General features: G+C 46.4%; 1 protein-coding gene across 1 annotated transcript; it reads left to right on the top strand.

Moving 5' to 3' along the window:
• The first annotated feature begins 1492 nt into the window (after positions 1-1492).
• Positions 1493-27288, top strand: LOC124013573 (inositol 1,4,5-triphosphate receptor associated 2-like). The gene is made up of 38 exons (XM_046327892.1): positions 1493-1636; positions 2222-2889; positions 3233-3337; positions 3826-4006; positions 4366-4424; positions 6258-6333; positions 6428-6586; positions 6807-6924; positions 8993-9043; positions 9694-9771; positions 10188-10244; positions 10588-10647; positions 11397-11461; positions 11697-11790; positions 12002-12136; positions 12450-12551; positions 13515-13666; positions 14459-14570; positions 15244-15420; positions 15460-15544; positions 16260-16312; positions 17357-17456; positions 17649-17823; positions 18192-18270; positions 21526-21572; positions 21858-21946; positions 22044-22204; positions 22648-22732; positions 22970-23018; positions 23164-23191; positions 23282-23422; positions 23711-23845; positions 23952-24108; positions 24188-24231; positions 24323-24459; positions 24685-24789; positions 25167-25286; positions 26248-27288. The coding sequence occupies exons 2-38, from the start codon at positions 2253-2255 to the stop codon at positions 26510-26512; spliced, it is 4473 nt and encodes a 1490-aa protein (XP_046183848.1). The 5' UTR covers positions 1493-1636; positions 2222-2252; the 3' UTR covers positions 26513-27288.
• The last annotated feature ends 68 nt before the right edge of the window (positions 27289-27356 follow it).

Genomic DNA, 27356 nt, shown 5'->3' on the forward strand with positions numbered 1-27356 from the left:
ATGGCCTTTCTCTTGCATTTCAAAGATGATGGTACAAAACAAATATAGATATTTTTTAAATGTTTCTTTGTATTATCTTTTACCAGATATATTGTGTTATATTCCCCTACATTCATTTGACGTTTCTACAAACCTCACAGTGTTTCCGTTTTAATGGTACCAAGAATATGCATATCCTTGGTTCAGGGCCTAAGCTACAGGCAGTTAGATTTGGGTATGTCATTTTAGGCGAAAATTGAAAAAAAGGGGCCAATCCTTAGCATGGGTCTGAAGAGACGCACTTTGTCAGAGAGAGTGAGAGATTTGAATTTGTATCGTACAAAACATATTCCAACCAGTACACGGGTGTAGATCGTCACTAGCCTCTACGCTCTCTCTGAGGAAATGACGTGACCTAACCTCTTCTTCACTCTTAGAACACATTTCTCCATGCATAACCCTGGTAATGATTGATTGTACTATTGCACAGACATCAGAACCTTGTTTGTTTTGATATAAACAGTAACACTTTGAAAGTTATCCATTAGCTTACATTGAAGTGTGATGTTTACATTGGATCACAGCATGTCTACTGCAAAATAGTTACATGGATTTGGCATTAGTTGGCACGATATTCTATTCTTCAGAGTTATCTCAGCTCTATTCTATTCTAATCAAAAGACAGGATACAGTCTCTTTATTAGCTAAAGATACAAAACAACGCAAGGCAGCAGTAGTGGAAAAAGTACCCGATTGTCATACTTGAGTAAAAGTAAAGATACCTTAATAGAAAATTACTCAAGTAAAAGTGAACGTCACCCAGTAAAATACTACTTGAGTAAAAGTCTAGAAGTATTTGTTTTTAAATATACTTAAGTATCAAAAGTATATCTAGTTGCTAAAACATACATAAGTATCAAAAGTAAAAGTAATATTTGTATTTAATTTTTACAGATAGCCATGCTCACACCAACACTCAGACATAACTTACAAACAAAGCATTTGTGTTTAGTGAGTTCACCAGATCAGTGGCAGTAGGGATGACCAGTGATGTTCTCTTGATAAGTGTGAGAATTGGATAATATTCTGTCCTGCTAAGCATTCAAAATGCAACGAGTACTTTTGGGTGTCAGGGAAAATGTATGGCGTAAAAAGTACATTATTATTTTTAGGAATATTGTGAAGTAAAAGTTACAAAACTATCAATAGTACAATACAGATACCCCCCAAAAACGACTTAAGTAGTGCTTTAAAGTATTTTTACTTAAGTACTTTACACCACAGCAGGGCACTGTAATCAACTTCATAGACAACACCTGGCCGGTGGTACGACGTATTTGTTGGTTTTTACCACTTTCTCCAATCACACATCTCCAATTGTGAATTTTTACACTGCAAAATAACTGACTTTCGACTGGTGAGTCTGTAGGTCTGTGATCAAATGGGGATGCAACAATATTATTGGCCACATAGGGTCAGTGTTGGCTTGGTTTTAGTTGAGGGATCTACCTCGTCCCTTTCAAATTGCGTTCACGTCGCTCAAGCGCTTTGATTGATTTCCCGAGTGTGGTTTGACTTTGAAGGCTTTATCAAGCGAATTGAGACTTCAACGAGGACTATTTACGTTGACAAAAGATAGGCTACACGGTAAAGAGAGGTTAGTAGCCTACATCAAAATCCAAGTATAAACTACGACAGTCTGTCGTTCATATTTATTGAAAAAATGAAAAGAAAATTGGCGTCAATTATTCATGGTAGTCGTTGTCATGCTATTTTGCATAACACAAGGCAACAACATTTTTGTCTTGTCAACAAAATATATGTTAGGGTAACAATCACTCTAGTTAGTTTCATGTTTTTAGAAACATTTGTTAGTTTACAGAATATTTGATTTAATAATAAGTGTCCTTTCAGTTAGTGGCTCAAGTAAGCTCGTTATTTTTTTATCCAGGTAGACTGCTGGTGTGCTGTTCTCTGTTGCTCCCATGTAAAAACTATGACCCTATAGTCTACACACAAGAAAGATAGACTACAACAACCTCGAGCAACAACTAGTCTATTTGGGATGTCTGAAATGTGATGAACTTGACGTATGTGGTGTGATGGACTATCAGTATAATTCTTCTCCTTTCACCATGCCCGTCTCCTTTTTAATGATTTATTTTACCAGGCAGGTCAATTAAGCACAAATTAATATTTACAATGACGGTCGGTCTCCAATGACAGCCTCTCCCCTCTCTAGCTCTTGTCCTGTTGTCACCCCCTGCTCCAGCATGGACCTTGGAGTGACCCATCGTCAACGCCACAACCCTGTTGACAGCATCTGTCGTAAGCTGCAGACCATCCAGCGGCACGACCGTGAGGTTAACCCCTCCTCGTCCTTCCAGATCCCAAAATTCACTTCCAGCAGTTACGACAGCCCCCAGTCCGGCTTGCACCGCAACCTGGAAGTTATCATGAAGAAGCGCGAGAGGGAGGGGCTGTTAACCCCCAAGGGTTCACCCCAGCTTCCCAGGAGCTCCCACTGTCCCAACCCCACCATGAACCCCCCAACCCCAGTCAATTCTACTTTCACAATCGCCAGTAATCCCGGGGAGTGGAGGGGGGTAGGGGTGGGGTTAGGAGGGCAAGGGAGAGGATGGCAGAGGATCTGCTCCACCCCAGCTGTCCAGACTGGAGACACGGGTTTTAGCTTCTCTCATGGTCCCCAGTTTACTCAGCCTGAGGAGGGGACAGGGTCTGACGACAGTGAGAGGCACAGGACCCCATCTCTGTCCAAAACTCACACACCTGCACATAGCCTGCTGTCCTATAACCTCAACTTCTGCTCTTCGGACGCCACTGCCAACCTGCTGCAGAGTGAGCTGCCTTACCCGGCCCTGGTTGTCAAGAGACTGTCCATGGGAGATGGTAAGGGGGATACACACACTCACTGTTGGATTATGAAAGCACTGCTCAGTTCTCAGTGAACAATGATATCAATGGTGGATTATTGATCACAGCATTCCTCAGGCCTCTCACACACTCCTTTCCATTCGCCATCTCTTATGTCACACACGATGTACATTTTATTATCTTGCCTCAAGGAAAGTTATGCAACTGACAGAGCGATCATGTTTCTTGGTCTGTTGATGGATTGGCGATCGGCCAGTGTAGTTACAGAACGTGTGCGTGTGCGTGTGTGTGTGTGTGTGTGTGTGTGTGTGTGTGTGTGTGTGTGTGTGTGTGTGTGTGTGTGTGTGTGTGTGTGTAGGAGCCATGTCCCCTGAGAACCAAAAGGAGATGGCTGAGGTCAGTCTGATCTGCGAAGAGGATTTACTAGACACCATTTTCCACGCTTGTGACACCCAGCGCAGAGGTACGCACTCACTCACATACAGTACTGAACTCTCAAAGTATCCAATATATATTGAACACAGAAGTACACTGGGAATATCAAATCTAGCACATTGTGAAGTACACACTCTTCTATCCAGACTCACAGTATCGAACACACACCGTAGGAGGCACAATCTCATACACACACTCACTGTGATAATGTTTTGTAAAAAAAGGCAGTCAATAATTTGCTCCACTGGGGTGTAGCCAAGTCTGCTTTCTTTTCTTTGTTTCTGAAGCAGTCAATGACGTGGTACAGGTGCTCTAGATTCCCTGTGGGTGGTTCTCTTTACTGTCCTGTTTTGTTTACTGAAAGCTGTTACTGAAGAACCTCAGGCGGAGGAAGGAGATTGCTATGATGCCCGGGCCTTGGGAGGTCCCTTCCCATGCTAGTCAACAAACTGACCACAGTAACCCAGTAAATTACTATGGTAAAGGCAGTAACCTGGCCCCCTCCTGCTCCTTCAGGTAAGGTGTACGTGTCTTGTATTGTGGACTACCTGCGCCACACCACCAGCCGTGGTTCTGAGGACAGTGGGCTGGAGGACCTGTGTAATATGCTGGATCCGGAGCACAAAGATGTCTCCATAGACCTGGACACCTACCACGCCATCATGAAGGAGTGGATAGATGACTGCAGAAAGAATGAGTACTGGAGTGGTTTTCTGTGTCCCCCAAATGGCACTCTTCCCTTTTTTATAGTGCACTACTTTTAACCAGGGCTCTGGTCAAACGTAGTGCCTGTCATCTTGTCCCACATTTTCCTGTAGAGGGTGCTGTGTTCTAATTCAGGTGTTCTGTTGCAAGGGCAAATGGATACCAATTTTTGCAGCCGAATATTCTTATCAAAGAGCTTGTCTGTTAGATAAGCTTTTGCCACTTTTAGTGTGGTAACCGATACATTAACCTCTGCATTCCTGGCTGTGTGTGTAAATAAGCCTGGGATATTGTGACTCTGTAATGTCATGTTTCTGGGTGTCTGTCTCCTTGTCTTCACCACAACTACAGGGACGACACACCAGAGGACCTGACTCAAGAGTCTGTCAGACTCCGAGACAACCTGTCAGGTGAGTTGACACAGACATATAGTCTGTCAGACTCCGTGTCAACCTGTCAGGTGAGTTGACACAGACATATAGTCTGTCAGACTCCGTGTCAACTTGTCAGGTGAGTTGACACAGACATATAGTCTGTCAGACTCCGTGTCAACTTGTCAAGAGAGTTGACACAGACATATAGTCTGTCAGACTCCGTGTCAACTTGTCAGGTGAGTTGACACAGACATATAGTCTGTCAGACTCCGTGTCAACTTGTCAAGTGAGTTGACACAGACATATACAGTTGAAGTCGGAAGTTTACACACACTTAGGTTGGAGTCATTAAAACTCATTTTTCAACCACGCCACAAATTTCTTGTTAACAAACTATAGTTTTGGCAAGTCGGTTAGGACATCTACTTTGTGCATGACACAAGTCATTTTTCCAATAATTATTTGCAGACAGATTATTTCACTTATAAATAAGTGTATTACAATTCCAGTGGGTCAGAAGTTTACATACGCTAAGTTGACTGTGCCTTTAAACAGCTTGGATGGAAAATTCCAGAAAATAATGTCATGGCTTCTGATAGGCTAATTGACTTAATTTGAGTCATTTGGAGATGTACCTGTGGATGTATTTCAAGGCCTACCTTCAAACTCCGTGCCTCTTTGCTTAACATCATGGGAAATCAAAAGAAATCAGCCAAGTCCTCAGAAAAAATGTTGTAGACCTCCACAAGTCTGGTTCATCCTTGGGAGCATTTTCCAAATGCCTGAAGGTACCACGTTCATCTGTACAAACAATAGTACGCAAGTATTAACACCATGGGACCACACAGCCGTCATACCGCTCAGGATGGAGACACGTTCTGTCTCCTAGAGATGAACGTACTTTGATACCAAAAGTGCAAATCAATCCCAGAACAACAGCAAAGAACCTTGTGAAGATGCTGGAGGAAACGGGTACAAAAGTATCTATATCCACAGTAAAACGAGTCCTATATCGACGTAACCTGAAAGGCTGTTCAGCAAGGAAGAAGCCACTGCTGCAAAACCACCATTAAAAAGCCAGACTACAGTTTGCAACTACACATGGGGAGAAAGATCGTACCTTTTGGAGAAATGTCCTTTGGTCTGATGAAACAAAAATAGAACTGTTTGGCTATAATGACCATTATGTTTGGAGGAAAAATGTGGACGCTTGCAAGCTGAAGAACACCATCCCAACCGTGAAGCACGGTGGTGGCAGCGTCATGTTGTGTGGGTGCCTTGCTGCAGGAGGGACTGGTGCACTTCACAAAATAGATGGCGTCATGAGGATGGACAATTAAGTGGATATATTGAAGCAACATCTCAAGACATCATTCAGGAAGTTAAAGCTTGGTTGCAAATGGGTCTTCCAAATGGACAATGACCATACTTCCAAAGTTGTGGCAAAATGGCTTAAGGACACCAAAGTCAAGGTATTTGAGTGGCCATCACAAAGCCCTGACCTCAATCCTATAGAACATTTGGGCAGAACTGATAAAGCATGTGCGAGCAAGGAGGCTTACAAACCTGACTCAGTTACACCAGCTCTGTCAGGAGGAATCGGCCAAAATTCACCCAACTTATTGTGGGAAGCTTGTGGAAGGCTACCTGAAATGTTTGACCCAAGTTAGACAATTTAAAGGCAATGCTACCAAATACGAATTGAGTGTATGTAAATTTCTGACCCGCTGGGAATGTGATGAAAGAAATACAGTGGGGCAAAAAAGTATTTAGTCAGCCACCAATTGTGCAAGTTCTCCCCCAAGTTCTCTAAACATAGATAATTTCTCTCCTTCTCTCACTCATCTCTCTTCGTCTTCTCTCCATTAGCTAAGAGGTCTGTCCTGCTGAACATGACCTCAGGCAGTCTGGAGGCATTCGGAGGGGAGGTGTCACGAGCAGATCTGTAAGTAACGTTCGGGTATGCGTGCGTGACATTGTCCAATTTCTACATTTGACTAACCGTGTTTTACCCTGTTGTTGTGTGTATTCCTCCCCAGTGAGACGTCAGACCTGGTGTTCTGTGTGTCCGACCTGCAGTTCAGTAACCAGAAGCTTCAGCAGGAGGTGAGGAAGCTGAAGCAGAGCGTGGAGACCATGGAGGACCATAACCAGAAACTAGCAGAGGAGAACGAGGAGCTCAAGTCACAGGCCAGACTGTAAGGATTGTACACACACACACCAACAGATGCAGACACACACGCGGTCACACATGCACTTTTTAAAATGCCTATCTTCCTATTCAATTATCCTTAATTTAACCTCTTATTAGGCCTCATACACACACACACACACACACACACACACACACACACACACACACACACACACACACACACACACATCCCCAATTATAATGTCCCCCTCTCCCCCCTGTAGAGGCCAGCAGCTGGCCCAGAAGGAAAAGATGTTGAAGGATGAGGTGGAGGAGATGAAGATGAGTCTGAGCTGTACAGAGGAGGGCAGAGCCAGGGCCTCGGCTCAGTGCAAACATATGGTATATATACACACACCATCTCCACTGTTATGCTATTCAACCATCGACACTGAACAAAACGCAACATGCAACAATTTCAAGGATTTTACTGAGTTACAGTTTATATAAGGAAATCAGTTGATTTTAAATAAATTCATTAGGCCCTAATCTATGGATTTCATATGACTGGGAATGCAGATATGCATCTGTTGGTCACAGATACCTTAAAGAAAAGGTAGGGGCGTGGATCAGAAAACCAGTCGGTGTCTAGTGTGACACCATTAATGCGGCGAGACACATCTCTTTCGCATAGAGTTGATCAGGCTGTTGATTGTGGAATGTTGTCCCCCTCTTCAATGGCTGTGCGAAGTTGCTGAATATTGGCGGGAACTGGAACACGCTGTTGTATACGTCGATCCAGAGGATCCCGAACTTGCTCAATGGGTGACATGTCTGAGTATGCAGGCCATGGAAGAACTGGGACATTTTAGGCTTCCCGGAATTGTGTACATGTCCTTGCGACATGGGGCCGTGCATTATGTTGAAACATGAGGTGATGGCGGCTGATGAGTGACATGACAATGAGCATCAGGATCTCGTCACTGTGTCTCTGTACATTCAAATTGCCATCGATAAAATGCAATTGTGTTCGTTGTCCATAGCTTACAGTACGCCTGCCCATAGCATAATCCCATCTCCTCCATGGGGCCCTCTGTTCACAATGTTGACGTCAGCAAACACCCCGCCCACACAAAGCCATACTGTCTGCCATCTGCCCGGTACAGTTGAAGCAGGGATTCATCCGTGAAGAGCACATTTCTCCAGCGTTCCAGTGGTCATCAAAAAGGTGAGAATTTGCCCACTGAAGTTGGTTACGGCACCGAACTGCAGTCGGGTCAACACCCTGGTGAGGACTACGAGCACTCCGATGAGCTTCCCTGAAAATGTTAGTGCAGATGTTCTTCGGTTGTGCAAACCCACAGTTTCATTAGCTGTCTGTGTTTGGTCTCAGATGACCCGCAGGTGAAAAATACCGGATGTGGAGGTCCTGAGCTGGCATTGTTACACGTGGTCTGTGGTTGTGAGGCCGGTTGGACGTACTGTCAAATTCTCTAAAACGATGGAGGCGGCTTATGGTAGAGGAATTAACATTCAATTCTCTGGCAAAAGCTCTGGTGGACATTCCTGCAGTCAGCATGCCAGTTGCATGCACTCTCAACTTGACACATCTGTGGCATTGTGTTGTGACAAAACGGCACATTTTAGTGGCGGCCTTTTATTGTCCACAGCACAAGGTGCACCTATGTAATATCATGCTGTTTAATCGGCTTCTTGATATGCCACACCTGTCAGGTGGACGGATTATCTTGGCAATGGAGAAATGCTCACTAATAGGGATGTAAACCATTTTTGACAAATACATGGGAATGGAACATTTTATGGGATCTTTTATTTTTAGCTCATAAAACATGGGACCAACACTTTACATTATATTTTTGTTCAGTGTATATTGAAAACAGGTGCTTCCACACAGGTGTGGTTCCTAATGCCCCCATTCACAAGGCACGAGTGGTCACTGAATGGTTTGATGAGAATGAAAACGATTTTAACCATATGTCATGGCAGGTAGCTTAGTGGTTAGAGCGTTGGGCCGGTAACCGAAAGGTTGCTGGATCAAATCCCCGAGCTGACACGGTCTGTCGTTCTGCCCCTGAACAAGGCAGTTAATCTGCAGTTCCCCGGTAGGCCGTCATTGTAAACAAGAATTTGTTCTTAACTGACTTGCCTAATTAAATAAAGGTTCAATTAAAAAAAAATCTGTTACCAGATCTCAACCCAATTGAACACTTAAGGGAGATTCTGGAGCAGCGCCTGAGACGGCATTTTCCACCACAACCAACAAAACACCAAATTATGGAATTTCTCGTTGAAGAAGGGTGTCGCATCCCTCCAATAGTGTGCCAGACACTTGTAGAATCTATGCCAAGGTGCACTGAAGCTGGCTCGTTATGGTGTTTCAGTTGGCAGTTACCTGTATGCAACTATACAATGTCCAGAGCCATATACTAACCCAACATCTCCCCAACAGGAGAGAGAGAACCAGAGTCTGATTGCAAAGATAAGCTGTCTTCAGGATGAGGTACTGTACTGGATACCTTTCTCTCTGCACACAGAACCCCTTTCGGCAAGATCTACATTGATCCTGGGTCATTTCATTACTTTATCATGTATTTAATCGGAGGCATCTAGAAGGTGCCTCAAGTGCTTCCATGTGGTTGTCATTCCTTTAATGAGAGATGGATCTGGTGGCAAGTCATCAGGAGTGTGCTTTCCGACCAATCGGTGTCATTGATCAGTGAAGTGGCTACTAGGGCGACACAACAACGAAGCAGCAGGACTACCTGCTTCCCCTGGGAACTTCCCCCTCTGCTGTTTTCCCAGGATCAAGGACAGTGTTTCCCGACCCTGGTCCTCGAGTACCTCCAACGGTACACAGTTTCGTTGTAGCCCTTGACAAACACACCCCATTCAACTAATTGTGGGCTTGACGATTAGTTGACAAGATGACTCTGTGTCACAATATAAATGTGTACTGTTGGGAGTACTGGAGGACCAGGGCTGGGAAACATCGATTTAGGAAATGCCATTCCATAGCTATCTAGTCTTATGTACCTTGTCTGCTGTTAGGTGACATGGTAGGGTAAAATAAGCCATCTCTTTTGGGTAGAATTACTCATCTCTCCCTCCTCCTACCCCCCCCCCCCCCCCCCCCTCTACCTTTTGGACTAGAACATCAAGGTCACCATGGAGATGGATGACCTCCAGAAGAGGATGATTGAACTGTGTGACCTAAACGCTGAGCTGCAGGTGGGTCCACATAACTGTTGTGTGTCTGCAGTGAACAAAAGTGTACAAGCTATTGTACCGTCGAGGGAATAAGCCATTCAAGGTCGGCAACTGGAAAGCGGTTTCCTGGAAACAGATTAAGCCTAGTTCTCGACAACGACAACAAAAATCACTTTCAATTACGGTTCTCCGTTTTAGAATGCTTCTTAGCAATCTGTTTCTGGTCAACTGCTTCCTAGAAGTAAAGTAAAGGCTGTGTTTATGTTTGTTTTTGCCTTTCATGGTCTTCTGAAAAGACCTGGAGTGCAGTGCTATGGATGTACGTAATTGGCCTTTTAGGATCAAAGTGATCCCAACGCCTGCTTCTGATTGGTCTGTCTGTGTCCTGGATGAGTGCCAGCGGTGTCATGGTGGAGTGTCTGTTCTCTTATCCACAGGTCCAAAACCATTCCTTCGATGCGGTCGTGAGTGAAAAGGAATCCCTCATACTCCAGGTCAGTATCATCTGAATAAAAAAAGAAATATTTTCTTTCTAGTACTTTTGTTCAGTATCTGTTCAGTAATGAATAAAGCTGTATCATTATTGTAGCTGTGCTGTCCCCTACATTCGCCATGGTAACACGGCTGTACAAAGCGAAAGTCGCATTGTAGATTGGGTCCTGAGATCAGTAATAACCCAGGCTTCAGGGCATGGAAGCCTTCTGATCTTAGCATTTTTTGATCTGTTCATTCATATGACCGTACATTCAGAACGTTTCCGAGACATTGTCCTGGGGGAAATATGATATTGTTGATGAAAATCAAGAATATTGCTGTCGTGTTGTCGCCCCTCTACAGAAGTGCAGACAGATTGAGGAGCTGAAGGGTGCCGTGGTGGAGTACTCGTCAGTCACAGAGGTGAGGAGGCTGTCTGGAAATCATTACCCCATCCCAAATCTCCCCTTAGCCACTACTCCCATGCACCAGATCATAAAGGAGTGGATGGGTACAAGCGACAACACTGTAACCCACTGCTCTGAACTGCCGACCAGAGAGCTCTGCAAAAGTATTTGTCAGGCCTCCCGAGTGGCGCAGTCGTCTAAGACACTGCATCGCAGTGCTAGCTGTGCCACTAGAGATTGTGGGTTCGAGTCCAGGCTCTGTGGCAGCCGGGCCGCGACAGGGAGACCCATGGGGTGGTGCACAATTAGCCCAGCGTAGTCTGGGTTAGGGGAGGGTTTGACCGGCAGGGATGTCCTTGTCCCATCGCACACTAGCGACTCCTGTGGCGGGCCGGACGCAGTGCATGCTGACACGGTTGCCAGGTGCACGGTGTTTCCTCCGACACATGGATGCTTCTGGGTTAAGTGGGCATTGTGTCAAGAAGCAGTGCAGCTCGGTTGGGTTGTGTTTCAGAGGACGCATGGCTCTCGACCTTCACCTCTCCCGGTTCCATACGGGAGTTTCAGCGATGAGACAAGACCGTAACAACCAATTGGATACCACGAAATTGGGGTGAAAAGGGGGTATTAAAAGTATTTCTGTCTCTCTCTCAGCAGAGCACTATGATTATCCATGTCTATCTGTCAGCTGCAGTGAATATGAATTAGCTGCAGCAGTAATGTTGTTATCTAACCGTGTTTGATGTCTGTTGTTGTCTCTGACAGCTGTTGAGAGCAGACAAAACCAAGCTGGAGAGACAGATGCACATGATGCAGCCAGACTTGGCAGTGTAAGTACACTGTACTAAAGATGGCGCCTTGGACTATTCTAGTAGCAGGATTGGGGAATGATGTGTATTCTCTCTGTTGTCCTTTAGTCTTCATATTTTGTTCTGTTTGGTTTGCTCTCTCTGCCGTGAAGCAGTCTTTTCTCTGTGGAATGACATTCTTTTTTTTCTCCTTTCTCATTCTGTCTCTTTGCATTCTCGCTCCCTCGCTCTCGCTCCCTCTATCTCTCTCTTGCAGTGCAGGTCTCTCCCTGTCGGTGGCGTACAGGTTGAACCAGAGCACTTCGGGATCCCTGCAGACAGAACTGGCCCTTGCTCAAACACCTCCGGAGGTCAGTTAAATATATCCTCTCGTTCCATGTTTGCGGCCTGTGAGTTGAACACCCGCTCTCTCTGTTTGAGTATGCTCACACCTTCGAGGACCAACCCCACTGTGTTCACCCAAAACATCAGCTCAAGGGACCCTATTAGGCTGTAGTATACCGACACCATCAGCCTATCCCCTTCAGGGTTAATGACCAAGTCGTGTTGTTTTATTTCCAGGGTGCGGAGTGTGTGTCGCCGCTGAGCTTTGCATCTGCGCTAGATGAGACTCTGGACAGGGAGGTGTTACTGCTCCTGCAGGGCCCCACACCTGACCAGATGTCCCTGGAGTTCAAGAGCCTCGTCAACAAACTGGTACTCTATACAGTAGATACAGCAGACATTGTCCCAATTGTACACTATAGATACAGCAGTCCTGATAATTCATTAGATATCTTCAGCCCTTACTGTCCTAATTATGCACTCAATATATGCAGGGACTGGTATCTAACCAGCACATTTTAAAAGCAGTGTGCATGGAGAAAATGACTTTTTGTGCGTCTATGATGTCATTGTTCTTTGACTATGCGGTGTAGATACATTACTAATTTTCTTCCATAGCAAACTGAATTTGAATAATACTTAAAGTAGTTACGCCTGAAACACATGTTTTTCTGTTTGTTTTCAGAAGAGAGATTTTAGGGACGAGGGCCTCTCCGTCTTGTCAACACTCAGAGGACTCATACACCACTATGGAGGACCAGGGGCTAGTAACGACCCCAGACTGCAGGTGAGGGGCATCCACACCCACCCACACACTATCTTGAGCTCTTTCTCTCTCGTGCGTTCGCACACACACACTAGAGAGCCATTAGAGTGGGTGTATCAACCCGCTATCTAGCCCGATGGTAGAGGAGGATGTTACTGAGTCACTCTGTACCAGAGAACTCTCCATATTCTCCTGTGTGTGTAGGTGTTTGTCTGTGCGTAGGCATGCTGGGGGTCAAAAATGTGTGCCAAAGCGGAGGTTGGTGTTTCTCTAGGTTCAGAGATGCAAGAAAGAAAGCAAATCCATTTTGGTTTTCCATCATATTGCTTTTCACTTATCCTGTTCTTTCAGATCAGTGCAGAATGCAGATACAGGAAATGAGACGAGGAAAAGAGCAATTAGGCTATTGAGATGCACCCTACTGAGTTCAATGTAGGGAGGAGTTTGGAGCTGAATAGGACTCTCTCTGCTCGTAGTTTTTATAAGATTACATAATATGGCCATTGTCTCTCGCTGTCTTCTCTCCAGAGATCTCTAATCTACAATGTTATATAACTATCTCTAGCCCATCAATGCCTATTAATGCTGTGCGGCTTAGTGTGCTGTAGCGTAAATGCAGTCTCTCTCAACACACACACGCGCACGCTCTCCCCCCTCTTCCTGCTCTCTCGTTCTCTCTTTGTCACCTCCCTCTGCCCCCCTCTGTCTCTCTTTTTCATTCCCCCTCTCTCCCTCCCTGTCACTCTCTTCACTCCCTTTCCTCTCTCCCACCTCCTTTCTCTCTCCAATCTGCATTCGTCAGACACGTCCACAGTAAACATTCTTCATGGGTAAAGAGTGAGTGCAGTAGTGTCACTGACTGTGACTAAGAGATGGACACACTTTACTGTATGTCTAGTACTGCTGGATAGACTATCGGTCTGACTGCTGGAGACCCAGCAGCTCCAGAAAGAGGCCGACTCCCTGCCCTTTCTCCCCCCCCAGGCGGTGCAGTCTGAGCTGGATCAGAGGAGGTCGGACTGGGGCCTCAGCCTGGAGCAGTTGGACCAGTACACCGACTCCCTGGAGAAAGAACTGATCAAGATGGCCAGCAACATAAGGAGGTCCCGCACTGAGATACTACACCTGTCAGTCAGGTGAGTGGGGGTTGAGTGTGTGTGTGTGTGTGCCTGTTGGAAGTGAGGGTCAAGAGAAACTGGTGCTGCTCTTCTCTCACTGGTCAAGTAGGTTTTGCGGGTCTTGTATAAGAGAGGGTTTACAGTGTGGAGGGAGGGGCTGTCATTGTCTAAGATACTACCCTGTGGCAGGAGGGATCTAGGGAGGAATCTGGTCATATTTGTCTGCTTCTCTGGGTTTGTCTGGGTGACCTCTAACCTGTCTAAGTAATGGTTGGGTCCTGGCCCAGTATGGCTCTCTGTCTGTAGCTGCCTCACTGCCACGTGGGCCCGTTCCACACAGCTGCCCTGCTCTGGAGGATAAAAGGGGGAGGGGGGGCCGTTATCAGGCCAGGCTGTGGGAACGTTGTCTGGGCTAGCCAGCTGTGCACAGGCCCTCTAAACTACTCAGGTCTACTCTTGGACTGGGTGTTAGGAGCTGTCCGATACTGGGAGTTAGGGGCTCTCCAGAGCTCCTGCCATCCTCGTACAGGCTGGGCAACAGCAGCATGGGACACTGCATGGGCCTGCGGATTGGGTACAGTATGTTATGTTATGGACCCTTCAATATGCTGTCAATGGGCTGGGTGAGAGTGATGAATCTGTTAATTTGCTTTGTAGGCACTGGATGCATGATTGCCATGGTTTCAGAAGTATTTGTGGCTAGTGACCATTTTATCTTTGACTTTAGGGTAGACTGATGGGGGGGGGGGGTGTTGCTTCACGTGTCTTTGTGTAAATATGTGTGTAATCTACGTGGGTCCGTCCATGCAGGGTTCAGGAGCAGGAGAATCAGAAGCAGCAGCTGCGTGACGAGTTGGACCAGCTAAATACCCCAGGGGACAGCAGGGAGGCCAGCTGCCAGACCCCTGACGAAGACCCACAGGTAGGAGGGAGAGGGAGGGACGAGGTAGACAGGACAGCAGTGAGGCTAGCTGTGAAACCCCTGACCCTGATGATCCACAGGTAGGACTTATTGAGAGATGGGGCGACATGGGGGAAGAGGTGGTGTCCCCTGTGTGCCACAGATGACATGTAGCTTTTGAATGTCTAGAATATATTGTTGTAGGAAAAAGTGAGCTTTTCACTCAACTTGTCTGCGAGAAAGATGTCGGGTATAGTGGATATTGGGCTACTGTTGGGACACAGGCATTGAGAGCCATGGAACATAGCAGAGAATAGGACTCTGATTCAGATGGTGAGTAGTTGTGTAACTTTGGAGTACGTTTTCCATCCAGATGGAGAGGCTGTTTAATAGAGACGCTGAAGGATGGAGTGGGAGGCTGTGTGGACACTTTGCACAATTTCTGATCAGGAAAAAATGTTCTGTGTTCATCTCTCTCCTATTCTGTGATGTTATTTTGTGAGTGCCTTTATTGTCTATCGCCCATAGGCACAGGTCTAAGATCAGTTTACCATCACGTGCTCTTTGGTGTCTAGGCAGAGTTACTGGAAAACCTCTAACAACTTCTGATGTGAAAAATGCTTTAGAAATAGATTGGATTGATTGACCTTACATTAATTACCTGAACAGGTTTTAATTCAGCTTATTTACACAGGCTGGGGAGGACCTGGACTGGGACGAGGAGTTTGTCCTCCAAGACTTCCTGAAGAACGAGGGGGTGGAGACGTACAGAGACTTCAAGAGTCAGGAGACTGGCCCAACGGACGGGAGGACGGACGAGGACAGACTGACGGAGAGAGGGGATCAGCCTGGAGAGGGGGAGGAGGAGGAGGTGGGGGAGAGGTGGACCGTGGTGGGGGGAGAGGGACAGGAGGGGGGACTGAGGGGGATCTCCCTTCTCTCTCCTCTCTCGGAAAAAAGTGAACCCGACCAGGCGGAGGGAGAGGATCTGAGAGGTGAGTAGGATTCCACAGATTAGTAATGATCATTGATATCGTATTATAACTCCATATTGGGCTGTATTTGAGTGAGTTTACAGGAGTTCCTGTAAGGTCTTTCTCTGGTTCTGGGTTACTGAGCCGGGTGAAACACTGGGTAAACCAGGGGTTAGTGAGTCCGTCAAAAGCTTGTGTGGATTACCCCTGTAATCCCCGGAGTCACAGAGCACTCAGCCACCCTTGAAGAATCAGGCCCAGACACCCACACAGCCCTCTGGGGTTTGTGGCAAGGACAGCCATAGATGGCCAGGGTCTCCAGATAGGGACCTGTGTGTGTGTGTCCTGGTTAAAAGCCCCTAGACGGCCCAGCCTGGTGCGTGTGTGTGTGTAGCTGTTCGCTGGCAAGTCTTCTAGGCCCCAGCCTTCTATGGCCGGGTGTTAAAGTCATCCAAACCTAGTGGAAGTGTTCAGTAATCCCCAGTGGTCTCCCTGCATCACTGGCTGCCAGAACCCAAAGAATGTGGTTATTACTGCCTCTAAACCCACTCTAACACAGACAGGGAGTTTAATGGTCTAATATTATGGTCCAATATGGTAGTGGGTGGGGCTTAGTTTGACCTTGCCAGTGACCCCAGCTGAATATCACAGAGATGATTGATCAACTTTAACTAATTAGCTTTTCTTCTTCCTTCCTGTCTCTCTCCCCCTCCCTCCCTCTGCCTTTTTCTCTCAGAAACCACAGCGTCAACAGACAGTGACCAGTGGGTGAACAGTCTATCCCCACAGGTAGATGCCAGTCTTTAAAACCTATTACTGTGGATGTACTCTTACTGTGTCAGTGTGCTTTAAAGTGATTCTCTGGATTCGTTTGGTGGTTATCCACTCCAGACTTAAAAGACTGAACTATATAACCATATCAAAAAGGCAAGTTTTTGAGGGGTTGCCCTCGTCATGCGTTTTGTGAACGGAACACAGCTCTGTCGCTGTTAAGGTTTGACTGGTGGTTGTTTTTCATTATAAAAATAATGGGTGTTCATTTGAGTAGAACCCCACCTTGGAACATTGCTTTGAATGGGGATGTAGATCTACGTAGTCGTCGGAGTGCATGTGATGACGATGACAGTTTTAAGAGGCCACTTCTTCCTTTGGTGCTGGTGGGCAGGAAAAGGGGAAACGGTCATAAGCCCCGTTCAAGTGCTTTGAACATGTATCCTTCCCTCACCTCTTCCTTGAATGAATCACCTATCTATCCTGGTCACTTAGGTTTTGTGTAGCTTTTTCCAGTCCTCTCATGTCTGATCAGTGACCACTCCAAGGAAGGAGCACAGGAAGGAAGCATTTTAAGAGTATTGGAACAGGAGCAGAAGTGTTAACCACACCTCTGTGAGTAGACAACAGGACATGGACCAATCTAGGCTGGAACACACTCTTTCCTTCCACCTTCCTCTCTCATACTTTTTTACTTTCTTCCCACATGACAAAGCTCCTAAAACCTTGCTTTTATTTGACGACCAAATGGACTTATTTGCGAATGTCACTAGTTCTAGATAGACACAACAGAATGGCTCATCTTCTGAAGTCAAGCTTTCTTACTTAATCGGATCGATAGGGAATGGACAGGGACTCACACGGACACAGAGGTGATATAAGAGGTTGTTTTTTATGCTTTGTTGTTGGGTTAAGCAAAGGCATTGTTGCTTGCCAGTCTATCGCTGCATCCTTTCACATTAACTGAATGGACAGGTGGCTGTTATGTATTGATGCTCGTCTGTTCATCATATTCATATTCATACTCTTTCTTTTTTCTTATCTGTATGTGTTGTGCCTCAGGGTGCCAAACTACCAGAATGCTTTGGGCCTGAGGACACCCACCAGCAGGCTGTTGACACCGAGGAGCATCGACTCCCTCCCTCCCACTCTTCTCTATTGGGTAAGGCCAACTCTGTCTCCATCACGCCCTCTCTTCCTCCCCTCTGATCAGTCTTTCTCTCTCTGCTCCATGCAATCCCTGACTCACTCTAGCCTGCAACTACAGCAAATTAGTATTTCTCTTCAGGCATTCAGTTGGATGGCCCTCTCCAATGCCATTTCACTTATGACTCCTACTCACCCTTTTGTCCAGATACAATGAGCCCTGACACCATAGTGCCTCTTCTTCAAGACACACCTCAGCCTGGCTCACCAGAACATGACAGGACTGTCACTGCTGGGAACAGTCCACCCCCCAGGCTGGCTGAGATGGTATCTCCCAGCTGCACTTACCCTGTGATGGATGAGACCATTTTACTGAATGGAAGGTGAGAACAGAGCTCTCAGTGGCTTTTACAGTACAGTTGTAGTTTCGGTGTGTATGAGTGCACTGTAGCACGCTTCTCTTCCTCTGGACACATTTGCCAGTCAAATTAGTATTTTCCAAGCTGTGAGGAGGGAAATGTTGGCTGTGTAATTGGGCCCCTTTAGCGATACTTTGCATACCCACGATGCACCTGTAATCGGGGCTGGGGCAGTAACCGCTCTCATAGGTTGGTTCAGTCACAGTCAGTGAACCCAGCTGCTTCCTACTATCTGAGAGAGAGAGAGAGAGAGAAACACCCACCAAAACATTTATAATTTCTCTGGTTGGGCTCCAAGCGACACTGATTTTTCACCTTTCTCTCTGGGTCAGCCCCCAGCAGACAGATGGCAGTGAAAGAGGAAAAGGAGGAGAGGACAACATCACCTCAACCAATATGAGTGACGCGCAGGTCAGTACAATACACAGAAAGTATTTTACGGATGGGGAAACTAACTTCCTTCATTGACAGTCACAGCCACTGTGACACCATCTCTCTCCTCTTGACTTCCCCTTTTCTATCGCTTGCTCTTTCCCTCTCCTCTGTCTTTTACTCTCTCTGTTCATTGGTGTTGTGGATGGGATGGAGGGGTATGGACAGGGGCTGGTCGGCTGAGGGCTGTGCCCAGAGAGGAAGGGGTTAGGGTGGAGGAGGACCATGGTCCCTAACTCCTGTGTGAGTATTCTGCCCCAATTGCTTCACTGCACTGTACACTTTGCCAAAAGAGGCAAGTATGGCTTTGGTTCCTAGCTCCAGATTGTGCACATATGTTATGTCCGTGTAATAATGTAGTCTTTATCTTTACGTGTATACCATTGTGTAGTCTACTGTAAACCTTTCTCTATATTTTCTGAGACGGTTTGTGTTTGATTGTTTCAGTCTTGTTACAGGGGTTAGCTGTGATTCAATCCGCAGAGACAGGCATGCTATTTCTGTTATTTCAGTCTCCTGCTCTGTGTAGGCACAGCGGAGTGGCACTCCTGTGAGAAATGTTTCCAGGGGGAGCCAACACATTTCTTCCAATCGAGTTGAGAGTGCACGTTTCTTCTGTCTGTGGTGTGGTTAGCGCTGGATCTATCTGTCGGTTTGGTAGACTGGAGAGTAGTGAGAGAGCAGGTAGCCTAGCAGTTAGAGCTGGATCTGTCTGTCAGTTTGGTAGAATGGAGAGTAGTGAGAGAACAGGTAGCCTAGCAGTTAGAGCTGGATCTGTCTGTCAGTTTGGTAGACTGGAGAGTAGTGAGAGAGCAGGTAGCCTAGCAGTTAGAGCTGGATCTGTCTATCAGTTTGGTAGACTGGAGAGTAGTGAGAGAGCAGGTAGCCTAGCAGTTAGAGCTGGATCTGTCTATCAGTTTGGTAGACTGGAGAGTAGTGAGAGAACAGGTAGCCTAGCAGTTAGAGCTGGATCTGTCTGTCAGTTTGGTAGACTGGAGAGTAGTGAGAGAACAGGTAGCCTAGCAGTTAGAGCTGGATCTGTCTGTCAGTTTGGTAGACTGGAGAGTAGTGAGAGAACAGGTAGCCTAGCAGTTAGAGCTGGATCTGTCTGTCAGTTTGGTAGACTGGAGAGTAGTGAGAGAACAGGTAGCCTAGCAGTTAGAGCTGGATCTGTCTATCAGTTTGGTAGACTGGAGAGTAGTGAGAGAACAGGTAGCCTAGCGGTTAGAGCATTGGGCCAGGAACCGAAAGGTTGCTAATTTGAATCCCTGAGCCAGGTGAAAAATCTGTCTGTGCCATTGAGCAAGGCAGTGAACCCTAATTGCTGAAGGGTAGCCATTGATGCCTGACCTTGAGTGTGTCTTGGGGAGAAAAACACAGGAGAAATAAGCACCCACCAAATTATTATTATTATTATGTATCTCTTTGTAGGCTAGTAATCAACAGTTTGACTTATGTGAGTTTTTAAAACCCAGTTAACAACAGTAACCAGGATCCCAGGACTGTCTCACTCTTCACATTTCCAGAAATCAAAATATGACAAGAACCAGGAAATGACAATATTTTCCCACAATGTCGCACTAACTCAATTCCACAAAATATACATGTAGCAGCATCAGATTGGCAACAAATAAAATGGCACATTATCAAAGCAGGTTGTTACATGGAAGCCAAACATGTTTACTAAACACAAAGTCGCCATCAATTCAAGTCACGCACATAATTGACACTGCCGGACTGCACACAGTGAACGGAATGCCGTTTAGAGTTATCATCAGAGGTTTCATTATTAAAGCACGTCTCATAAGTGTCAAAATACCGTTTGAACATTTCCCCGGCTTCTCTGCCCTGTCTCCTATTGCTGCCCATATGAGAGCTTCGCTAGAGAACGTGTGATCAGCAAATGGTATGCGAGTAGATATGGGATTTTTTTCATTTTTAACAATTTCTTCCCGTTAACTTAAGATACCTTCAAATGTCCTCTCTTAATTTCTCTGTTATTCGTGAGCTGACCTGCTATCTGTGTAATCATCAACTCGATTTAGCCAAATAGGAGATATTATGTCATTCGTTGGAGGTTATCTAGCAAGCTTAGCAACTTTGGTCATTTCACTTTTGTTTGACTGCCGTTACAAAGTCTGTATGATTTGCAAACTGAAGAGTGCGCTCTGTGTTGACAGCCTAGGCCTCGCCTACTACTGAAATATGCTGAATGAATTGAGGAACGTAACGCTTGGGATGTATGAGCGGCCTGTTTCGCAATTCACAAAAAATGTGATTGGCAAACAAAGTTACTCTAGCATTGCTAAATCTCAATTTCACTTGGTGTGACGTCTTTACATAGGCTAGTGGCGCAATGACTATCCCTGGCAACTGACTTTTGTGGTATTTCCTGGGACTGTCGTGGTTGAACACACTTAAAGCTTTATAATCCCTGGGTGAACACTTCATGACACATAGTAACGTCAGCTTTGGCAGTTATTCAGTGGCAGGAAACGAAGACTGGTGTTATTGCCCAAATCTGCTTGACTTCATCACCGTGTTTGCTTAAGCAATGTCGGGGACTGGTTGTTGCATGAATCAATTGGTCTTCGGTTGTCCCGTGTCCTCCCTTCTGAATAACCGTTTTGTTTATAAACATGGGTTGTGTAGAGTTTAACAGCAGGGATCCAGATCCCTTTCATCTGTTTTGCAGTGAGATTTGAGGTTGGTTTTATGGTGTCATTCTCCTCTTGATTGTTATGCACCGTTCCATTTACCTTTTTTTTTAACCAATCAGCATTCAGGATTAGACCCACCAGTTGTATAATAGCCCTGCGCTCAAGTGTCCAGCTTTATATAGTCAGTGACTTCCACTCTTACGTAGCTGAAGTGTGTGTGTTGTATTCTACCGCCCCCACTACTTACTGCCCTGCCAGTGTAAATGCGTTGTCCACACTCTGTCCAACACTCATACTCGCAGCCCCCGACACACACACATACACACACACCGCACACTCCGCTGCAGGGCTCTCCACCAACCAGCACATTATGTAAGAAATGAGAATTCTCCATTCCATCCTTGTATATTCACTGTACCAAGCAGAGATAACATTCTGATGCCATGGGACAGGTACGGTATGCAATTGTGTGCGTGTTTCTCTTTTTAATCGTTAACTTCCTCTGACAAATGGTGCTGAAAGTATGTTACAAGGCCACCTGCATTTATCTCTCACCTCTCTCGCTCTTTCTCAGAAGCTAACCCAGGACGAGCTGGCTGAGAGAGTGTTAGCAGAGGACAGGTGAGTGTGTGTGTGTGTGTGTGTGTGTGTGTGTGTGTGTGTGTGTGTGTGTGTATACATGGCTGTGTCCTAGTTACATGATGGAAGTGGTGTACTTTCCTCCGACATATGCTGTCTGTGTGCTGAGATGTATTTTCTGTTAGGTTAATGTTGGCTTTGTTTGGAATTGTTTAGAACATTACTCTTGCTTTTAGTTTCAATAGAGGCACACGGTAGTGATAAGGGCAAATTGTGCAATTGTTTTGGCATGGTGGAATTGCTGCAGCGCTCGTGTGTGTGTTCCAGCACCAGCCTGTTACCAGTACTAGAGGAGGAGGAGGAGGGCATACAGGAGTCAGTGGTGCAGGTGCCTACAGTGGAGGTGGACTTGGCAGGTAGGAGGAAATAGAAGAGCTCTATGGCCTCCTGCCAACATTGTGTGTGAGGGAGAGTGTGTGTGTGTGTGTAACACTCCTTTCACTGTCTCTACAGGGACAGTCAATCTGGCAGAGGACGTAGGCTCTCAGACCATGGATGGACTGAATGTTGCACCCACTGACCCATCACAGGGTCCAAGGGATGCTATGACGCCTGACCCCTCAGGAGCCAAAATTGACTCCCTGGTTCTCAGGAGCAAGTTCAAGAAGGAACTGGTGAGCTGTCTATTTAATGATATATGGCGCCCTGTCTCAAATAGCACCCGAATCCCTAGTGCACTACAAGGGGTTCTGATCAAAATTAGTGCACAAATCATTTGAGATGAGAGCTCTGTGATAGTGAGAACTTTGCATAAATAGTATCATGACCTTGTGACTTATTGAGAAAATGTTGTCTTTCCTGCCTTGTGTGGGAGTGAACATTCTTTCACTTTAGTCAACTCTGTGCTTATCTACACAGGGAAGCACTTCACAGTGCTCGGGCAGAATGAATGACAGTCCTGCAGTGTACCTAGCTAGATCTGTATAATGTGACAATCGGTTCCTGGATACAGTCTGTTAGATCGTTAGAATCGTGTGTGTCTGAGGCGGAGGATAAGAGCGAGAACTGGGAAGAGTGTGTGTGTACGGAGTGTGTAACGTTAACCACAATCATCCAGGAGCTGTCTCACAGTATGGATATCATCGAGGAAGGGAAGGTACAAGAGGACCTGAGTGAAACCAGTGTTACCACAGAGAAGGACCGTGAGTTAACCCCAGATACCTCAGCTGATAACGTTCCTCATATTTTGATGATTGTATAAGTCCAATTACTGACTTAAGTAAAAATTCAATTGTCACATTGTGTGGTCGACTTATAGTTTTTCTAATCTCTCTCTTTCTATTCTAAAACAGAGATGAATAGCCAGACAAAATGTTTGGATGTTTTAAACCATGAAGCTCTTTCTCTTGCTCTCTCTACGTTTCTGTGTCCCATACCAGTCGAAACCTCTGTTGTTTCTGAGGACTCAACCGTAGGTGACAGAAGCAGGTAGGCTACTCAACAATACAGTACAATACCTCATATTTTAGAGATGCATTGCAAGATAATAATATAAATGCTCTCAGGTACTGACACTCATAGCTTTGTTTTCTAGTGACCGATAATGTGATACTCTCTGTTTTCCTTATTGCAGCCTGTCCCCTAACGACAAGGAGATTGAGGTAGTGGTAAGCTTTCCAACATTTTCTTTCTCTTGACTATCTCTCTGTATGTACCATCGTAGAGCTAAGGCTGTGTTGTCTACCTGTCAGACGGAGTTCCAGCGCCTGTCCCTGGGCTTTAAGTGTGACCTGTTCACCCTGGAGAAGAGGCTGAGGCTGGAGGAGAGGTCACGGGACCTGGCCGAGGAGAACGTCCGGAGGGAGGTGTCCAGTTGCCAGGGACTACTACAGGTAAGAGGTTTAAGAGAAAGGTGATTATGTGTGAGAGGGAGGGACTGGGGAGAAGGGAGAGGATGAAGAGGGAGACAAAGGAGGGAGGTGTCCAGTTGCCAGGGACTACTACAGGTAAGAAGTTTAAGAGAAAGGTGATTATGTGTGGGAGGGAGGGACTGGGGAGAAGGGAGAGGATGAAGAGGGAGACAAAGGAGGGAGGTGTCCAAATGTAGCTGTCAGGACCTGCTACAGGTGAGAGGGGTATGCAATTTCCTTTTTTACCTTCCTCGTGTCTGCTCTTCCCAGGCCCTGGCCCCTCTGTGTGAGGATGATAACCAGTCTATGGAGATCATCCAGAGACTTCAGAAGAACCTGGACATCCTCATCCAGTCCATGACCAGAGTGTCCAGTCGCTCCGAGATGCTGGGCGCCATACACCAGGTACAGTACAATTGAATTGCGTGATTTGTCCTCCTCTCTTTTGAGGAGTCATCTAGGTAGACTGTGTAGGTCGGCGTCTGTGTGATGTCTCTCTCTCCCCCTCCAGGAGTCTCGTACAGGCAAGGCAGTAGAGATAATGGTCCAGCATGTAGAGAACCTGAGGAGGATGTACACTAAGGAACACGCTGAGCTCACTGAGCTGAGGGAGAACATGCTGCAGAACGAGAGGTCCTTCGGTTCCCACTCTGGAGGAACACACTCCGGTGAGGGACGCACACACACACACACACACACACACCTCTATCTTATGTTTCTTTCTAATACTGAATATGTTTCCTTCAGATGATTTCAGAGGCAAGAAACAATCTGGATCAACGTACTATAAGGTAGGTCAGTTTAGGCTCAGTGTATATGATGTGCTGCTGTTTTAGTCACTGTCTGTACACGGTCTCGTTTCTCTCTTCCTCCTTTCCTCAGGCATCAGCCCGACGGGTCAGCATAGCAGCTATCCCCCGATCCGGTGGGGGAGGGGGACCCATGCATTTTGACGCGCCCAATAAAGCACAGGACACCACAGAGACTGAGGCGGAGAGACTCACCCGCAGATCTCCCTGGTAGGTAGACTACAGCACTCCGTGGGGGAAATAGGGAGTGGTTGAAGAATATTTCAACACAGTCTTGACCCTGTTTTGCAAAGTAAACACCATTCAGATTTCTGAGAGGAGAAATTTCCATCTAGGGGCCTTTTGTTAAAACATGCCTTGCGGGCTGTGTAGTCTGTGTCCAGTGTTGTGTGGAATGTGACGTGTGGATTGTGTATGTATGTGGCACGGTTACAGGAATGTGACGGGGAAGAGCTCGGGGCGTCCTCCTCTAAAGCGCTTTGTTAGCTCCGGGGCTTGGGTTGAGACTGACGAGCCCTCCCTCGTGATGCTGATGAAGGGGTAAGTGCTGATATCGGCTGTGTGTCAGAAGCACACGCGCGTGTCGCACTTGACCTCAACCTGAAAACAAACATTCTGTCTGCTGTGCCCATTTAATTTGCCCAACCGTGTACTGTATGCATGTAACAAGTCTGTGGTTAAACGTAGTCAGCAGGAGAACAATTTGTGCACATAACAAGCGCATGTGGAACATTGATTGCAGAGTATCTGTGTGCTTTTGTGTGCATGCCCTGAGCATGTATGTAACAATGTGGGTCCTTAGGGTGTGTTGTGTTAAACAAGTGTGTGTGTGTGTGAGACATGCATTACAGAGTGTCTATGTGTGTATGTATTTTTGTGTGTGTGTGTGAACCGTGCATGCCCACACCGTCCCACAGGCCTGCCTACGACACAGACTCCCCTTCAGATGAGGAGAGGAGGGAAGTGCCCGTTCAGAGGAAGTCCAGTCTCACTGAGCTGGGCAACAAAATCACCGCCCTGATTATGCCCAACAAGACGTTAGTAGTGAACCAACCGCTAGTGTTTCGCTTCCTTCTACAGCCAGGCAGCACTGCTTTTTACTGCTGCGTAGCTGATTAGGCTTCATAGCTTCTCTGCTGCTCCTGAGGCTTATATGCTTTTCACACCATTGTGCCCACTTGAACTGTACTGTGCTGGCTCAGATAGTTTTTTTTCTTTCGCCAACTACCGTGGATGCCTAACGAGGCCAGAGCAGTACAGCTTGGCTTAGCTCAGTAGTGTGAAAAGGGTTCTAGATGCTGTAGCCTGGATTCCTGTCTGTTTTCTGCTTCAGCCAACTGCTTGACAAATGTAAAGCAGTTGGTTAAATCATAAGCCCATCTGGCTTCCAGGCTGTGCTGCTTTAGGTCCAGGGAGCAGACATCTGGTCCAGATTGACTGAGCAGAAAGACAGGTGTGAATAATATACCTGGTCTTGAGCGGACGCTTTATGAATCTGGTCCTTGGTCTCTGAGCCCGGGCAGTCTCTGGATGTGTGGTTGTGGTGAGGGTCTCGGTTCAGTGTTTCTGCTTCAAACGAACTCTCCTTCAGTTCTAATCTCTTCCATCCATTCCCATCAGGAGAACTTGTGTGTGTGTGTGTGTGTGTGTGTGTGTGTGTGTGCCCTGGGGAGTGTATGTGAGACATGCATCGCTCAACATGCTGCAGTGCTTTAGTGCTGTTTTTCTATTGTCTGTGTACCAGGTGTTTGCTACACAGTGCTTTAAAAGTGGTGGTCAGTCCACGCTGCTAACTCCATCCTAACTTAGCCACTTAGGCACCCGTCTGTTTCTGCATCGCTACATCACTGCTTTGGGAATACGGACAGACGACCAGCTGGCTAAAGCAGACTGACTGTCTCATCCAGACATCAACTTCGCTTCACCTAACCCAGGCTAAATCTTATTTTGGCATCCATTCTAAATCTTCTCTTTCCCTCTCTCCCACTCTCTCTCCAGTCCCATCCTGACAGAGCAGGCCGCAGCAGCCCCGGGTTCAGGCTACTCCTCCCAGCCTGTGTCTGCAGCCAGTGGGTCCCGGGGACTGTGGCTGTGGCTGGCCCTAGTAGTGGTCCTAGCAGGCCTCCTGGCCCTCCTAGCCAGCCTGGTGCTGCAGCCGGCCGTGGACGCAGCGCCCGTGGGGACAGGGGACTCCTGGGTGACCATCCAGCAGCTCCTGTGGCCCTACACAGGGCTGAGGCACAACGGACAGCCACCGGTTTAGAGGGGCTGTGGCCTCAACAGACAGAGATGGACGGGCAGGCATCTGGCTATGGTCAACCCCTGGAAGGTCTTCTGCAACTTGAACCATCACGTGTATTAGACTAGTTATTGTGTGAAGAAAGAGCACTTGAAGACAGAATCAGTCAGTGTGTTGGTACTGAAGTTTCTGAACACTGACCACCACAGCTAAGGGAGATTTCCTATTTGTGCCCGGAGACATTCTGCCGCACCATTACGGAAGGGAGATTGTAATGTTATTGGCCGTTTTATATGTGGGCACAATGTTGTCCAATCAAGTCAAGGAGGACACCAGCGTTGGGCTGTCCAATCATGTAATGGACTTCAACGCATGCTATCCAATCACGTCACACCTTTTTGAGCGTTTGTTGGTCCATCAACATGCTTGCTTATGGACAGTAGATTTATCCGTTTTTTTTTTTTTAAACACATTTCATAGTAAACTTCTGAATCTATGGCATTTGCGGTTGCCTGAAGAGGCCACCAAGTTGTTGTAGGTGAAATAGTTGTTTTTTTATTACATTTATGAACCTTGGTAATACACTGCCATTTTTTTATGTTTAATTTATTGTTTGACAGCATTAGACTGTGTGGGGATAGGAATATCTATTATATTGCATCTGTTTTTGTTATAACCAGCGTTTTGTTAAACTCACACATGGTTTTTACTCTACTTCTTTAAGTGCTCACTTATGAAATTCATTCACTTTTGTTTGTTCCAAAGAGGGGGACTTTACACAATAAAGGAACAGAAATTAACTTTGTGGTTTTACTTGAGGGTCCATCTGTTATAAGGGTTAAAGTTCACAGTGAGAAGTCTGAGCAGT

The sequence above is a fragment of the Oncorhynchus gorbuscha genome, linkage group LG25 (genome assembly GCF_021184085.1).
Source record: "Oncorhynchus gorbuscha isolate QuinsamMale2020 ecotype Even-year linkage group LG25, OgorEven_v1.0, whole genome shotgun sequence".
Lineage (NCBI taxonomy): Eukaryota > Metazoa > Chordata > Actinopteri > Salmoniformes > Salmonidae > Oncorhynchus > Oncorhynchus gorbuscha.

Coding starts and splice junctions, on each gene's coding strand:
- LOC124013573 (XM_046327892.1), top strand. CDS start 2,253: ATGGACCTTGGAGTGACCCATCGTCAACGCCACAACCCTGTTGACAGC. Junction 3,338..3,825: donor TTGTGACACCCAGCGCAGAG/GTACGCACTCAC, acceptor CTGCTCCTTCAG/GTAAGGTGTACGTGTCTTGT. Junction 11,791..12,001: donor TTGCTCAAACACCTCCGGAG/GTCAGTTAAATA, acceptor TTTTATTTCCAG/GGTGCGGAGTGTGTGTCGCC.